At 37.6% G+C, this 16,606-nt stretch overlaps 2 protein-coding genes across 12 annotated transcripts in view; one reads left to right on the forward strand and one right to left on the reverse strand.

Annotated features, from left to right (window-relative positions):
• Positions 1–16,606, reverse strand: part of CCDC146 (coiled-coil domain containing 146) — a 265,750-nt gene that overhangs the window by 185,884 nt on the left and 63,260 nt on the right. For 7 of the 8 annotated variants that reach the window (XM_078343039.1, XM_035255011.3, XM_078343040.1 and 4 more), the window contains exon 1: positions 1,199–1,315. The exons of the other annotated variant lie outside the window; for it this stretch is intronic. The gene's annotated coding sequence lies outside the window, so the exon portion shown is untranslated. Of the gene's footprint in view, positions 1–1,198; positions 1,316–16,606 lie in introns of those variants that run through there. 8 annotated transcript variants of the gene reach the window in all.
• The window catches only part of FAM185A (family with sequence similarity 185 member A), an 82,746-nt gene continuing 67,758 nt past the window's right edge, over positions 1,619–16,606 (forward strand). For 3 of the 4 annotated variants that reach the window (XM_054237860.2, XM_002751672.5, XM_035255051.3), the window contains exons 1-4: positions 1,619–2,258; positions 4,342–4,451; positions 11,272–11,364; positions 14,690–14,828. In XM_054237860.2, the coding sequence (XP_054093835.1) occupies positions 1,811–2,258; positions 4,342–4,451; positions 11,272–11,364; positions 14,690–14,828 (790 nt within the window). In that variant the 5' untranslated portion in view covers positions 1,619–1,810. Of the gene's footprint in view, positions 2,259–4,341; positions 4,452–7,658; positions 9,094–11,271; positions 11,365–14,689; positions 14,829–16,606 lie in introns of those variants that run through there. The other variant, XM_078343074.1, reaches the window with a different exon arrangement.

The following is a 16,606-nucleotide window of genomic DNA, read 5'->3' on the forward strand; positions in this document are numbered from 1 at the left end:
AAAAAAGTTTGAAGATTATTCTGAATAATTATGACTAATGAAACCCAAAGACAAGGATAGAACTAATTCAGTGGGCCCCTGCTGAACCTGAGCTAGCACCTATAATCAGTGAGTCTTCACTGAAGGAAGAATAAGGAAGGAGGAAGGACTAAAAGGGCAGAAAAGAGGCAATGATAAGTTAAGAAAGCACTGAATTTTTAAAAAGGTAGTGGCTAGCAGAGAACATGAGAGTTGAACCCATAAGGACTTCAGCCCAGTCTATCTATCACAGTAGCCCCAGGAATTCTGGTCATTGTAGGGGGTTCAATTTTTTAAGGAACTTACATTTTAGAAAGATCAGCCTTGCAGGTTTCTTGGCTAAATAATTAGGGAATAATTTTTAGGAGGAAGTAAGGCGCACACAAGGGGAGAGAGAAATCAGGCAGGAAAGAAGAAAATAAATCGTTTTGTTCCCATTATTTTACTGGTCATAGAATTACAAAAGGTAAACACACACACACACACACACACACACACACACTCCTTATAATTTAGGACCATCTTTCTTCATTTTAAAACTAAATAGACAGGTCTAGGTGACACAGATAAAGCAGTGGTGGAACCAGGAAAATAATCTGACTCTTGTCTCTGCACTTTCCACCGCACCACGGTGACTCTCTTTTATGTGTGTGTCTTTTTTTTAAGACTCTACAACAAAACTGAGGATCATTTGCAGTTAAAGAGATCAATGCTATTCTCAAAACAAGTTCTGATCTCTCATAATTTTCTTGGTAACTCAGAATCAATGTTAAGAACATTGAAATAAAAATATAGTACTTTACATGGTAATTTTGTAGACTGTGCACCATATTCCCATCCATTTTCTTACTTGATCCTTACAAAAACCCTTTTTGAGGCATGGCAAGGAAGGTATTATAATCTTCATTTTTAAAGTGAGCAATTAAAACTCAAAGTAAGGTCACTTAGGGTCAGGAAGGAGCCAATACTCTATTTCTATATTTGGAATACAGGAGGGAGTACACCTCCAATGAGGCAATTCCGTCCAAAAGCACCAATTTGGCTCTTCACTCTTTTGCCAAGGCATTCTCCATCCCCCGGGGGACGCCCCCACTAGGTTAGTGAAGCGTGCGTCTTGACATCCACAGAGGTTACTCCTAGTTTGCACCTAGTTGTCATCTTTAGAAGCACAGTTTCTTACCCCTTCCCTTGGTCCTGATCCTTATTTAGGCTTCTATTTTCCTCTTTGGGATTTGGCCTCCTGAGTCTCACTCCAAAGCTTCACCTCTCCAAACAAGAAGTCGCGTCCTTGGTATCCAAGGTGACTACGCAACTTTACGCTCGTTGTCCTTTCCGCTCCTTCCATTGGCCAGTTGGACTTCCAAGAACCGCCCCTCCAATGGCCAATGGTCTTGAGGCAAAGGGCACGCGCCTTTCCAGCGAGTCTAACACCTGCTTTCTTACCCTGTCTCCTCTGCGCATTGCCTCCTGGGATATGTGGTTTCTAAGATGCCAGAGCTCTGCGACGTTTCAACCTTTAGAACTACTTATCCCGTCGACCTTAGCGAAAGGGGCGGGAGTAGGCAAGAAGTCCGGGTCAGAGTTTAGAGCTTTCAAATTCGAACTTGCCTCTGAGGATTGATTGGCGGATCTTTAAATCGCCTCCAGCAAGCGAGCTAGTGCTTGCTTCATTTAAACCGTGACAGACGTCTCCTGTTTCACTGGAGACATCACAGCAGATAAGTCGATTGGCTGTGGCAAGTGACCCTCTCTGTGGTTGAAGTGTTCTGAGGACGGGCCAGAAGGGCGCGCCATGCTCGCCCCTTGCTCAGGCTGGGAGCTTGGCTGCCTCAGTCTCCGTCAGGTCCGACTATGGGCTGGCGCTGGGCGCTGGTCTTGCCGGGAGTGCCAAGCCAGGCCGTACGGCTCAGGTCGGGGGGAGCGCTGGCCAGGATCGGAGGCTGAGGTCCCTCCTCCTGGCCCGGCGCGACGGACTCTGAAGGAGTGGACGCTGCAGGTGAGCCCATTCGGTCGGCTGCGGGCGCGGCTCCCATGCCACCTGGCCGTGAGGCCCCTGGACCCCCTCACCTACCCGGATGGCGACCGAGTGCTGGTCGCGGTGTGCGGCCTGGAGGACGGTGAGCGGCGGGTCCTGGATAGCTTGTTGGTGAAGTACGACGAGACTCTTGAGGAGATGGCCATCGTGTCTGATAGTATCGACCCCCAAACGTCCGTGGAGGTGAACGCGCCCCTGAAGTTTGGCAAGTAAAGTGAAAACGGGTTTGGGTTACAGCGCACGCACAGTGAACTCATTAAATTTGGTAGACGTGCACTTTTAATTGATCCTGGCTTTCTAAACCTAATTTACAGTTGACGCCTTCGGAAGTGCACCTTTTCCTCTGTTCTGTTCTTGAGTATCTGAGCAGTATTTAAAAATTAGGTTCCCAATTATAGAAATTTTATCCATCGAATGGAAACATGATTTGGTATAATCCAGGTCAAATTACATTTGTGGAGCTTCTTGTGTTCTCCTTTATCCCATTGTCATTAACAAAGTGGCTTATTTTTCAAGGTTGAGGTTTCTTGACAATCCATTCAATGGTATGGAAGTCCATCTACATTTCCTCTTGCTCACAGCCTGGGAGTCTGTCCCCAAACAGCCCTGCCAATAAGATGTTCTATGTATTACCTGGTTTGAGTATTTGGTTTTAGACAGGCAGCCTAGCTTTTTACTGTTATGTTTCCATTCCTTTTGGCCTAAGTTCTCCATGAGTAGCAAGCTTTGAAGAAAAACATGTGGTAAGCCTGCCTAAGAAACTTAAATAGTAATGCTGCAAGATACGTTTCCTAGGTTTTGGGGTTGTACGTTATTTCCTAAATGGCAAGGCACTGTGTACACACACTTTTCTAGGAAGGGCTCCCCAGACTGTCACTCTTCCTGGGACTGAAGGAAGATATTGATGATGATGATGATGATTCATTCTTCCTGGGACTGAGGGAAGGTATTAATGATGATGATGATGATAATGATGATAATAATGACATTTAGCATTTTTAAGATCATCTTTTATAATGCTTACAGTTGCACCAAAAAGTAGATGCAGTAGTCCTCCCTTATGCACCGTTTGGATTTCTCAATTTGTTACCTGCCTCAACTGTTACAGGAAAATATTAAGATATTTTGACAGATCACATTCACATAACTTTTATTAGAGTATGTTGTTATAATTGCTCTATTACTGTTGTTAATCTCTTACTATGCCTAGTTTATAAATTAAACTTGATCACTGATATACATATATATAAGAAAAAAACATAGACTATATAGGATGTGGTACTATCTGTGGTTCAGGCATGGTGGGGTGGGGTGGGTGCTTCTTGTCCAGTGTAAGAGAAATCATCAATATATATGTGAATTCCAAATTAATATCAGTGTTTTTAATTTTTAAAATTTGTATACAGAGATGCCTGCAGTTACATCTTAAATAGACAGCCAAGGATGGCATTGTGATTCCTTATTTTCCAAACTTTCTTCATATACCACTGTCTTTTGTCCACAAGAGATTACTGTTGGGGTTTTTTTGTTTGTTTTGACACTGTGTCTTACTCTGTCACGCATGCTGGTATTCAGCGGCGTAAACATGGCCCACTGCAATCTTGACTTCACGGTTTTAAGCGATCTTCCCACCTCTGCCTCCTGAGTACTTGGGACTACAGGTGCATGCTACCATGCATGGCAAATGTTTTTACTTTTGTAGAAATGGAATTTTGCCACATTGCCCAGGCTGGTCTGGAACTCCTGGGCTTCAAGCAATCCTCCTTCCTTGGCCTCCCCAAGTGCTGGGATTACAGGCATGGTGTAATTTTGTGGTTTTAATAGTATATATAGCCTAATCTTGTGGTTTTAATAGTATATATTATGTTTTTCAAAGTTGTTCCCATTTTTAAAATTTACTTCAAATACCTTGTGATATAGCTGCAATGGTAATATTTTCATTTTTTAGGTATGAAAGGTTAGACATAGGATTTAAAAACCTAAGTCATGATCATTTATACTGGGGAACAGGCTTCTACAGTCTTTCACAGGAGAACTTACCAGAATTGCAGTCTCTTATTTCTCTTTAGATGATTTAGGCCAGTAGAAATAACTGCCCTGTTTCTAAAAACTGGCAGAAAGGCTACTGTATTTGTCCTGTTGCCGTGGTAGAAGACTCCTTACCTTTAGAGTATGCCCTTTCCGGGATTCAGTAATGTTATGGACATAACTGAGGACCTGGATTTCTAAAATGCTTTTGAGCTTATAAACGGCAGTACTAACTTTTTTTCTTCTTTTTTTACTTCTAGGTTTGGATATCAAGTCATCTGGGTCTGGTTGTGTAAAAGTTCAAAGTATCGAGTGTGATAACTGTAAAATTGAAACTGAGCAGGGGACCAGCGTCCTGCAGTCTGTTAAGGTATAGCATTTTTCTAATTTTATTTCACTATTTTTAAAAAAAATCCTACACTATGAATTATGCTATCAAACTGAAGAGATTCTTCTATTTCTCAGAACATGGTTATTTATTTATCTCTCAGAAAGTCCTTGGCAAACATTTTGCCTTGAAATCAGTTCTAGTAGAGTACAGAGGTTGTAGCAGTTTTGAGGATATAGCCTCAAATTTCTTTTTGATTTCATTTCAAAGTGTACAGTGAAACTAACAGTATTTTCCTAGTATTCTGAAATCTTACTAAATAAATTTTAGTTTTCATGAATGATTTTCTTCCATTTTATTAGATTAAGGAAGAATCTTTATGCACTATAAATGTGCTTAAATATTAGATTACTTTAATCACATTTTTAATGTACCAGTTAGCGCATTACTTAAGGAGTAAGTAGTTATCTGTGCAAATAACATATGATTCATCTTGCTTTGTAATTAACATTTTTATAATTAACTTTTTTTTTTGAGGCAGGGTCTCACTCTGTCAGCCAGGCTAGAATGCAGTATATGATCTTGGCTTACTGTAGTCTCAACCCGCTAGGCTCAAGGGATCTTCCCACCTCAGCCTCCCAGGTAGCTGAGACTACAGGTGTGCACCACTATGCCTGCCTAATTTTTTTGAAATATTTTTTTTGTAGAGACAGGGCCTCACTGTATTGCCCAGGCTGGTCTTGAACTTATGGGCTCAAGCTATCCTCCTGCCTTGGCCTCCCAAAGTGCTGGGATTACAGGTGTGAGCTACCATGCCTGACCTATATTTAATTTTTTAAAGATTAGACTTGTGTCAGCTATAAATAGTTTGAAATCCTCTCTGATAGGTTCTAGCTTATCATTACTCTTATTGCTTCTTACATTTGCATAGTCAAAACTTGATACTTTTTGAACTTTGAAAGCATGAAGTTTTGTTGAAGTCAGTCATCTTTGCTTCATAATATTTTCATTTTTAGATTTCCAAACACCAGTTAAAATAGTTTGATGCATTTTTTTACATTTTTTTCTTTCATCCACCTTTATTTGCATATATGCCATTAGCATCTGTCTGAATATGAATCATTTCAAATAAATTTAGTAGCACAAATATCATAAAAGATTAACATAACCATCACACATCCTTTTAGCAAAATGAGTTGGTTCAGATTCTTGTTATAAAAGATTATGCAGTAAGGTCTTGATGTTGAATGACTAACTGGGTGAGGATATCATAATTCCTTTTTGTCCTTAGAAATATTTTGTTCAGTCATTGATACTTCAGTTTCAGAAAACTGATCTAGACTGTTGACCTCTGAAGACCCAAGAGTTTGAGATTTCCAATTTCACAATCAAAATTAGAATCTAGTATACTGCCGTCTGTCTCTGCATTTATGTTTTGATTAATCTGATTGTTCTGAAAGATCTTTCTCTGTTAATTTTCTTTTTTGCCATTGCAAGCTTGAAGTTAAAAATGGTTTTTTAGCCTTGGCACTATAAACCTTTTTGGCTAGATAATTCTTTGTGTGGAGCCTGTCCTGTGCAGTATAGAATATTTAGCACCATCTTTGGCCTCTACCTTCTAGATGCCAGTAGAATGCTTCTCAGTTGTGACAAGGAAAAATATCTCCAGACATTGTCAAATGTCTTCTGGGGACAAAATCATCTCCAATTGAGAGCCATTGCTTTATACAAGTCAATCATTCTTCTGTTTTCTTCTTATTATTTTTTTAAACATAGTTGGGAATAATTTATGAATATAATGATGAAATAACTCCTAGGATGATGTATTAGCAGTATGTAATAAAACATATAAAAAATAAGAACACTATTATCCCATAATGTATTTTAGATTTATAAGAGTCCAGTGGACCAGTAATGATAATTACAAGATAGAATGAGTTTTGTTCTACTTTTTTTTAAAGTAAGTACATTTTCCATTTGTTCCTTGAAAGAACTCTAAGAAATAATAGAAATCATGAAATGTCAGTCCTTACAAATGAAATAGCTCTAAATAAGAAATTCAAGAACTAAAATTAGGCCTGTGGATACTAATGGTATACTAAGGGTTAAGAGAATTATCCTTGAGATCTTAGGATTTAACTAACTTAAATTCACAAATCAGAATACTTTGGTAAAATATCTGGTTTAAGTTTTAAGTATTGTATAATATCATTACCTTGGATTGGTGATCACCTGTTAATATGTTTATCTTCCACTAACTTAAGGACTTAAAATATTGTTGACCTACATAATAATTTTTTTTTTTGAGACAGAGTCTCGCTCTGTCACCCAGGCTGGAATGCAATGGCATGATCTCGGCTCACTGCAACCTCTGCCTCCCAGGTTCAAGTGATTCTCCCACTTTAGCCTCCCAAGTAGCTGGGATTACAGGCACCCACTATCATGCCCAGCTAATTTTTGTATTTTTGTAGAGATGGGGTTTCAGCATGTTGGCCAGGCTGGTCTTGAACTCCTGACCTCAGGTGATCTGCCCACCTCAGCCTACTAAGGTGCTGGGATTACAGGCATGAGCCACTGTGCCTGGCCCTACGTAATAAAATTTTTATAGCAATAATAATAACTACCGTTAATAAGTCCTTATTATGTACATAAATCTTAGCTAAGCCTTCATTTAGTCCTTGAATTTTCTCTATTTTATCAAGGAAGAAACTAGAGGGCACCAAGAGATTGAGGAACTCACTTGAGTTCACATAGCTAAAAAAGACTGAGCTGGGATTTGACCTCAGATCTTTATGATTTTCAAGCTCATGCTCTTTCCATCTTTCTTTATTGTCCAAAGAAAACATATGATAAGACCACATTGGTACAGCATCCTTAGGGAATAAGATAAGTGAATTTTTTAGGCAATAGACCCTTAACTAACTGAATTTCATACATGTGCATTTTTTAAATGCAGTATACTTTATTTTCTAAATAATTTTTGATTTATTTAAACATTTAACTATTTGGTTTTATGTTTTCAAAAATTCTATAATCAACTTCACATTTTTGGGGGAATTAGATGAGCCTTAAATCATAACAGTAGCTCTTATTATTTTTGAACCTTAGACTTCTCAGAAAATCTAATAATTGTCGTCTTAAAAAAATGCACGTGTATATGAAATTTTGCTTACAATTTTATGAGTTCATGTGAGCTTGGTTAAGAGTTCTTGATTTAAAACAACAAGTGTGCTCCTCCTGTCACCCAAGATGCTGAAAGGAAAGAAAGCCAAGGGAAAGAAGGTGGCTGCAGCCCCTGCTGTCATGAAGAAGCAGGAGGCCAAGAAAGTGGTGAATCCCCTGTTTGAGAAAAGGCCTAAGAATTTTGGCGCTGGACAGGACATCCAGCCCCAAAGAGACCTCACCTGCTTCGTGAAATGGCCCTGCTATATCAGGTTGCAGTGGCAGAGAACTATCCTCTATAAGTGGCTGAAAGTGCCTCCTGCGATTAACCAGTTCACCCAGGCCCTGGACTGCCAAACGGTTACTCAGCTGCTTAAGCTGGCCCACGAGTACAGACCAGAGGCAAAGGAAGGGAAAGAAGAAGCAGAGGCTTTTGGCCCAGGCCAAGAAGAAAGCTGCCAGCAAAGGGGACGTCCCTACTAAGACGACAGGTCCTTTGAGCAGGAGTTAACACCATCACTACCTTGGTGGAGAACAAGAAAGCCAGCTGGTGGTGACTGCACATGACATGGATCTCATCGAGCTGATTGTCTTCCTGCTTGCCCTGTGTCATAAAATAGGGGCCCCTTATTGCATTATCAAAGGAAAGGCAAGACTGGGACATCTAGTCCAAAGGAAGATCAGCACCACTGTTGCCTTCCCACAGGTTAACTTGGAAGACCAAGGAGTTTTGTCTAAGCTGGTGGAAACTATCAGGACTAATTACAATGACAGATATGACGAGATCCATCGTCACTGGGGAGGCAATGACCTGCATCTGTGGTTCACCTTGTCAAGCTTGAAAAGGCAAAGGATAAAAATCATGCCACTAAACTGGGTTAAATGTATACTGTTGAGTTTTCTGTACATAAAAATAATTTTAACAATTTTTAAAAAGTGCTTTGGGGATAATCTTTTCTTTTTTTTTTTTTTGAGATGGAGTTTTGCTGTTACCCAGACTGGAGTGCAATGGCACGATCTCGGCTCACCGCAACCTCCACCTTCTGGGTTCAAGCAATTCTCCTGCCTCAGCCTCCCGAGTAGCTGGAACTACAGGTGCGCACCACCATGCCCAGCTAATTTTTGTATTTTTAGTAGAGACGGGATTTCACCTTGTTGACCAGGATGGTCTCGATCTCTTGACCTCGTGATCCACCCGCTTCGGCCTCCCAAAGTGCTGGGATTAAATCTTTTCAAAGGTTTAATCACATATTTTGTTGGGAAAAATAGCAGAGGAGAAAGGACTTACAGAGTACCTACATAAATTGATTATAACTAACATATAAACAAGGAACAACAAACTGCAGGAGGCCTCTGAGGAGGAAGGCCTCTTCATGTTCCGGTGCAGGGTGACCTAGGCTCTGTTACCATAAACACTGTGCCCAAGCATGTAAAACCCCTTCATAGCACTATGACATAGCCAGACTTATAGGCTCCTTGTAAGGTCTGTGTTCCACCAGCTGTACATAGATAATAAACTAAAGATAACCACATGTTCTTGTTTTGTGAAACTCCCAAACTGCCAGTTATCAGTCCTTCTGGCTCACTGATTCACTTCCGGCTCACTGATTCATCCCACCATCACTCTACCCCTACCCTGTAGATCAAAGTAATTGTAATCAATAAATAGTGTGGATGATCAGAGCTCAGGGCCTTCACTGTCACCTCCAGAGTAATGAAGTGATGGCCCCCTGGTCCCACTTTTTCTCTTAATCTGTCTTTCCTGTGTCGCCACCAAACTTGGGGTACCCACAGGTGATGTAGAGCTGGCTCCCTACAATATTTGATAAGGAGTATATTAAATATAGTTTGACTTCAGACTCATGTCTCTGGACATAACATATTTAACCATGCGATAATACTTTTTTTTTTCTTTTTAGAGACAGGGTCTTGATGTGTTGCCCAGGCCAGAGTGTAGTAGCATGATTCTAGCTCACTGCATCCTGAAACTCTGGGCTCAAGCAGTCCTCCCAATAGCTGGGAAATACAGGCATGTGCCACCATGCCTGGCTTTTCTTTTTTTTTCTTATTTGTTTTTTAGAGACAGGGTCTTGTTATATTGCCCAGGCTGGTCTCGAACTCCTGGCCTGAAGTGATCCTCCCACTTTGGCCTCTCAAAATTCTGGTATTACAGGTGTGAACCACTGCACCCCAGCCCAGATCTTTTTAAGAATGAGTAATTTTGCACTGTTCACTAAATTTTCTGAAATTCATTCCTGGGCTATTTTGCCTAAGGTTTTACTATTTTTCCTCCCAAGTAAAACAACTAGAAGCCACATAATTGTTTTGAATTTTTGTCTCCCTGCTTTTTAGATATTTCTCTGCAGTTGCTGGTCATGATATTAGTGAGTTTCCTTTGTTATTTTTCTTCCTCTGCAGCTTCTGATATTTACCTATTATGTCTTTATAATTGTAACAGAACTAAATACATATATAATGATTAAGGAAAAATAAACTACTCTAAAAAAATAGACCAAACATCTAATGGCTTGTATATAATTTGAGTTTATTTCTTACTTGTGTCGAGGTGTGTGGGTGGGTTTTTTTCATTCAGTGATTCTAGGTTCCTTACATCTTCTGGCTTTGCCATCTTTTAGAGCCTTGTTATACTCTGGCCCCACTTAGTGGAATGAGAAGAGCACAGAGAAGGCACACTTGTTCTTCTAAAAGCACCAACCTGGAAATGGCATATAGCATTTCCACTTACGTTCTGTTGGTAAGAACTTAACACTTAAGAGGTAAAGGAAGCTGGAAAATGTGGTCTTGCCGTAGGTCAAGCTATACTGCTTTTATTTGGGAAAAAAATGGATTTTTATGAGCCAATAATAGTGTTTACTGTAGTTCCCAAGTCCAAAATCAAGACATACACAAACACACACACACACACACACACACACGTGCATGCCACACACACAGACACACACACACGCATTTTTGTTTTCTGTCTTGCAGAAGAGGCTAAACTGGCTTGTGACTATTGTTTTGTGCTTGGAGGCATTTTTACTTAGGTACAGTTTCTGGGATATGTTGTGCTAGAAGGTTTAATTGGGTTGATCACTCCAGCCTTAAGCATGTGGGCTTTGGAATCATACAGAGCTTGAATCTAATTGTTACTTTAGATTTTTTTTTTCTGCGTCACCCTGATAAAGTGATTTACCTTTCTGAATTGTGGTATTATTCCTCTCTAAAATGGGAAAAACGTAATACTTATCTCTCTGGTTTGTCATGAGGATTAAATGATAGTTCATATGAGGTAGCTAACATGGTATCTAGTGCAAAGAAAATACCAAGTAAGTGATAACTGTTATTGTTATTAATAATGAATAGTAACAATGATTATTATTGTCATCTTCATCATTGTGGCTATTTAGTTAGCTGGTCACAGTGATTTTTGATTCCCAAGTCCTTCTTCAGTGAAGCTACCAGAATAGCCAAGTATCTTCTTTTGCCCTTTGAGTCCAGGTGACTTATTTAATCCCTGTAACAGCAGTTGACATTTTTTTCTAGTTGATGTCATCATTCGAAGCAGTGAGTTTCTGTTTCATTCCTTAATCTTTTGTTGCTTTGTCAGTATTAATACAGAAATGTTGAAATGTTTCACTAGTGTAAGTCAAACTTACTCTCTTTTTCACTATATGCATTTTTTAAATTTGTCTTTCAGAGTCAACAATTGCATGTTCAAACAAAAGGAGGCAAAGTGATCTTTCTGGGAACAGTTTATGGAAATATAGATATTCATGCATCAGATAAAAGTGTAAGATTGAAACTTTTTTTTTTTTAGTAATTGCAACTTTGCTTCCATTTGGCTTACCAAATGGGTAGGTTCTACAAAGTTCGTGGTGTAACATTCCCTTTTTAATGCATTTTAGTTCATAAATAAATTCAAATTTGAAATTTAAGTGATTAAATAATATACAACTTAGGCTTTAGTTTGTGGTTTAATACTTTTGACAGTTAATTAGTTCCTAGTCTGGAATCAATAAAAAAATGCTTAATATTTAACTCTAGCTCTGAAAATATTTTTATTTTTATGATCATAGATTAAAATAGATCATTAAGTAATATCACCAGTAACTGGATTGGATTTTTCTTATGTTAGGTTTATTTGAGTATTTTCTAAGACCTTTTTACTTCACCCTTAGGCAAACTGAAGGATGTTTCAAAACTCAACTTTCTTCAGTATTTTCCACAAGGTGGCACCATTAGATAGCTTTACTGCTTTCTCAGAGCTTTTTTTTTTTAAAGTAGCTATTAGGATTTTAGTTGTTACAGGAAGATTGTTTGTATTTTTTAATCAACTCTTTTTGTAGCCTTTGGTTATTTAGGGTAGTATTAAGAGCAAAGGTATAATTTTGAAATTATAAGATGTAATTTAAAAACATGATTGATAATGTTATATCTTTGGGAAAAAGTTTCATTTTATTTTACACTTAGACAATTTACAAGAGCCTTTTTGTTTCTTATAAATTTGTTAAATTTCATAGTCGGCTTTATTTTCAGATAATTGGTGGGGACGAGTTGCAAGCATATTTTGTATGTAGATTATTGTTGGCATAATTAAACAAGGTAGATTATAACAGTAATTGTTTCTGTTTTTTTAAATCTTCCATCATCTTTCTCTTAGGCCCCATGAGAGCTTGTTTAAACCTAAACATTTAAAAATGCTCTGTAAATTAAACTAGGATAGTGTTGAAAGATACTGTGTGACCTTATGCAGCAGCTTTTTGAGATGGTATTTAGTTTTACTTCTTAGATTGTTTGCAGCCTCTTCGAACTCAGTAAATGATGGCTAATGTTATTGAAATGATATAAGTTACTAGAATATTACAAATTTACAATGATATATAAGTATCAGAGAATTTAATATCTCAATCATTTGTTACTTTGAATATTTTGGCCACTGTTTCCTCTCATTTATTTGTTGCAACTTTTATGGTTTACTGAGTATTCATGTATTTTACTTGCTATTATATAATTTTATTTATTGATTGAGTTTTGTTAAGTACTAAAGAATCAGTCTAGGTTTTTTTTTCTATTTTATTACATATAGTATTGATTTTTAATGTATATTTCTAAGTTAGTAATTTTTATAAAACATATAAAATAAATACTTGTGAAATCTATTAACTTTTAATACACAACTTACATAGAAATGTGATTTGGATATTTGAGAGACAACATAGTGAATTAGTTAAGAGCACAGAATATATGAGAGCCAAACTACCTGTGTTTGAATTCTGGCTCAACCATTCACTAAGCTCTATAACTGGACAAAGTACTTAACCTCTGTGTGTCTCAGCTTTTTTTGAAAATGGGATAATAGTAATAAAACGAATTCAAAAAATCCTCTTTTAAGAGGATTAAATAAGTTAATACAGGTAAAGCACTTAAAACAATGTCTGGCACATAGCTAAGTCTAATGTAATAACACAATGATGATGATAAAGGTAAAGGAAGCACAGGAAAGATAACTTGACCGGTTCTAGACCTACCAGTTAGCTTCCCTGAGACTGTTTCATTGTTCAGAAAACAAGATGGTAATACTTGCTTTGTCTACTCAACAAGATTGTGAGAATCAAATGAGCACTATAAATAAAAGCATCATTATTTCTACATGTTGTTTTTCTTTTTTTTTCTTTTGCCAGTGCCAATGATCAGTAATACCTGGTATTTTTAAATTGTGTTAATTTCAGTACATAAGTTTAGTTTTCTTACTTAATAGAGAACACAGAAACCCATTTCATCGACTATTTGGTGAGTCGATGACATAGTTTTCCTCTCAATCTGGGCTACAAAGCCACATTGCCAATGCCAATGGTCAGTAATACCTGGTGTTTTTAAATTGTGTTAATTTCAGTACCTAAGTTTAGTTTTCTAACTTAACAGAGCACACAGAAACCCATTTCATCTGACTATTTGGTGAGTCGATGACATAGTTTTCCTCTCTGGGCTACAAAGCCATAGTACTTCCTTAAAACTTGGTTTTCATTATTTGTTAGAACTATGTATGATATATGTATATATATACATATTCATAATAACTAAATTAATGAAAATTTTTTCTTTTCATGTAGAAAAGAAAATTTATAGCAATACCTCTATCAGGAAGGTATTGATTTTTAAATGTACTTTTTGTTCTGTCATTAAATAGGTAAATTTAAATTCCTTCCATTTAGTTTGGTGGAAAGCTATTGTATTATTAGATGTCAAGTGGAAAAGTTCTAGAAATAATAGTATATTTCCTACATTAACATACTAATGGGGAAAAACCAAGATAGGTCAATAGAATCAAATAAAGTATGTGCTAAAATTCAAAACCCATTCATGATTTAAATAGCAAAAGTAATAAAACAAAGTTGAAATAGAAGGGAATGTCCTTAATCTGATAAAAATTATTTAAAAAATATAGCAAACATCATGCTTAATGGTGACATGCTGTAAACTTTTCTTTTGAGAACAGGAATAAGACAAGGATGCCTGCTGTCCCATTGCTTCTACTAGCTGCTATTCACTGTTGAATTGGAGGCCTGAGACAGATGGTTAAGGCAAGAAAATAAAGAAAAAACAGGAAAAAACGTATCAATATAAGGATTGGAAGGGAGGAAATGAAGCTATCACTTGTAGACAGTATAATTACACATATAGAGTTTTTAAAAATACAGATAAATTATTAGGATTAGTGAGTTTAGGGAAGTTGTTGGATTAAGATCAATTACAAAGTCAATTAGGTTCAAATGAAATTTTAAAAGATACCTTGTACAATAGCACTTAAACAAATATATAAAAGGAATAAATCTAACAAAAGATTAAGAATTTTTTATAGAACATATAAAACACTGTTAAGAAAAATTAAATGAGACCTAAATCAATGGGGAAATATGTTAGATCCATTCCATATTCTACAGAGAATGCACTATTGCTTACATTCTTATAATTAGAAGTAGGGAATCAGAGTCAATAAAGTGATTGTGTACTAGGTAGTAACATTTTATGTAGTTACTCACTAATTCCACAGGTAGCATTTTGGCTTTTTACCAGTCTTTGTTTTACAATGAACTGATTAGTCTTTCTCTTACTAGGCTGTGACCATAGATAAACTGCAGGGAAGTTCTGTTACTGTATCTACAGAAGATGGTTTGCTGAAAGCCAAATACCTTTATACAGAATCATCATTTCTGTCTTCTGCTGCTGGGGATATTACATTAGGAAGTGTTCATGGTAAGCTGACAAAGGCATAATACATCTGACTTTACACATAGCATAAATTTGAAGAGATCTCAACTACTCTCTGTAGTTGAAAATGGATCAGGAAACTGGCCTGTAAATAATTAATTGCAGACTAACCATCTTTTTAAAAAAACCATAAAAATAAAATGACTCAAGCTAATTTAATTTTATTTGGGCAAGAGACTAAAGATTATGCTGTTATATATGGAACTAATAGTAATTCTAATTTTTAATGCATTTTCTTTTCTCTTTTTTTTTGACACAGAGTCTTGCTCTGTTGCCCAGGCTGGAGTGCAATGGCACAATCTTGGCTCACTGCAATCTCCTCCTTTCAAGTTCAGGTGATTCTCCCACCCCAGCTTCGTGAGAAGCTGGGACTACAGGTGTGTGCCATCACGCCTGGCTAATTTTTGTATTTTTAGTGGAGATGAGGTTTTGCCATGTTGCCCAGGCTGGTCTCAAACTTCTGGGCCCCAGCGATCCAACCGCCTTGGCATCCCAAAGTGCTGGGATTACAGGCATGAGCCATGCTGCACCCAGCCTGTGTTTTCTCATAGTAGGAAACAAATAGCAAGAAAATATATCCAGGAGATGAAGTAAAAGCAGTGTTAGGTAAAGATGAGTACTGAGTGATTGCTTTTATGTTAAGAAAGCTGAGGGTTAAATTAATGAAACATTTGGTGGAATAGCAACTCTGATACCAAGTTTGTTTTAAATGTTTTGTGTGCTTTTGTACTGGCACCACCTTTTCTCAGCATCCTGTTGTTTCCATTTTCTTGGATTAAATATCCTCTTGTGATTTCTAAATCCTGTCTCTGCAAGAAATATTACATAGTTAATGTTTGTATTATTGAAAGAAAATTAGAAAAGTATAATGATGAGGTAATATGGCAAAGGGCATGCTGGTGTTCAGTGTCACTCAGCCTACTTCTTAAATATCCATAGAGCAGATGATTCAAATCCAGGTGTTTTCTGAAATATATACAGATAGAATTAATAATCACTAATCCTAGCAAGAAGTACAGTATATAAACATCTGCTAAATGCCTTTTGGGCCATATTCCAGGAAGTATGGATTTGGACTTTTTCCGTATATAGTCCACTCACTTCACCTCTATAGTAAAGCTGAATATTGGTATCTGTACTTAGGCAAAACCCTCAGATTTTAGTTGTGAGCAAGAGTTATTCAGTGGTATTAGAAAGCATGGTTAGCACTAACCATGCTATGTAGTTTTCTAGTTAAAAAGAAACAGAGAGGGCCGGGCGCGGTGGCTCAAGCCTGTAATCCCAGCACTTTGGGAGGCCGAGGCGGGTGGATCACGAGGTCAACAGATCGAGACCATCTGGGTCAACATGGTGAAACCCCGTCTCTACTAAAATTACAAAAAATTAGCTGGGCACGGTGGTGCATGCCTGTAATCCCAGCTGCTCAGGAGGCTGAGGCAGGAGAATTGCCTGAACCCAGGAGGCAGAGATTGCGGTGAGCCGAGATCGCGCCATTGCACTCCAGCCTGGGTAACAAGAGCGAAACTCCGTCTTAAAAAAAAAAAAAAAAAAAAAGAAACAGAGAGTGGGGAGAGAGAGAGAGAGCAAGAGCGAGAGAGCGCTCACAACTTATATGCTTGAAATAGTTCTTGAGCCTCAATTTAATGGTTAAACCTCAAGCATTCTGACAAGGTTAAGGTATTATTTGAGCCTGAAATAGATCAAGTACATAGGGAACTGTATCCAGATGAAGCAAATGGTTTTGTTACTTATTCATTTATTTA

The sequence above is a fragment of the Callithrix jacchus genome, chromosome 11 (assembly GCF_049354715.1).
Source record: "Callithrix jacchus isolate 240 chromosome 11, calJac240_pri, whole genome shotgun sequence".
NCBI classification, from domain to species: Eukaryota; Metazoa; Chordata; class Mammalia; order Primates; family Cebidae; genus Callithrix; species Callithrix jacchus.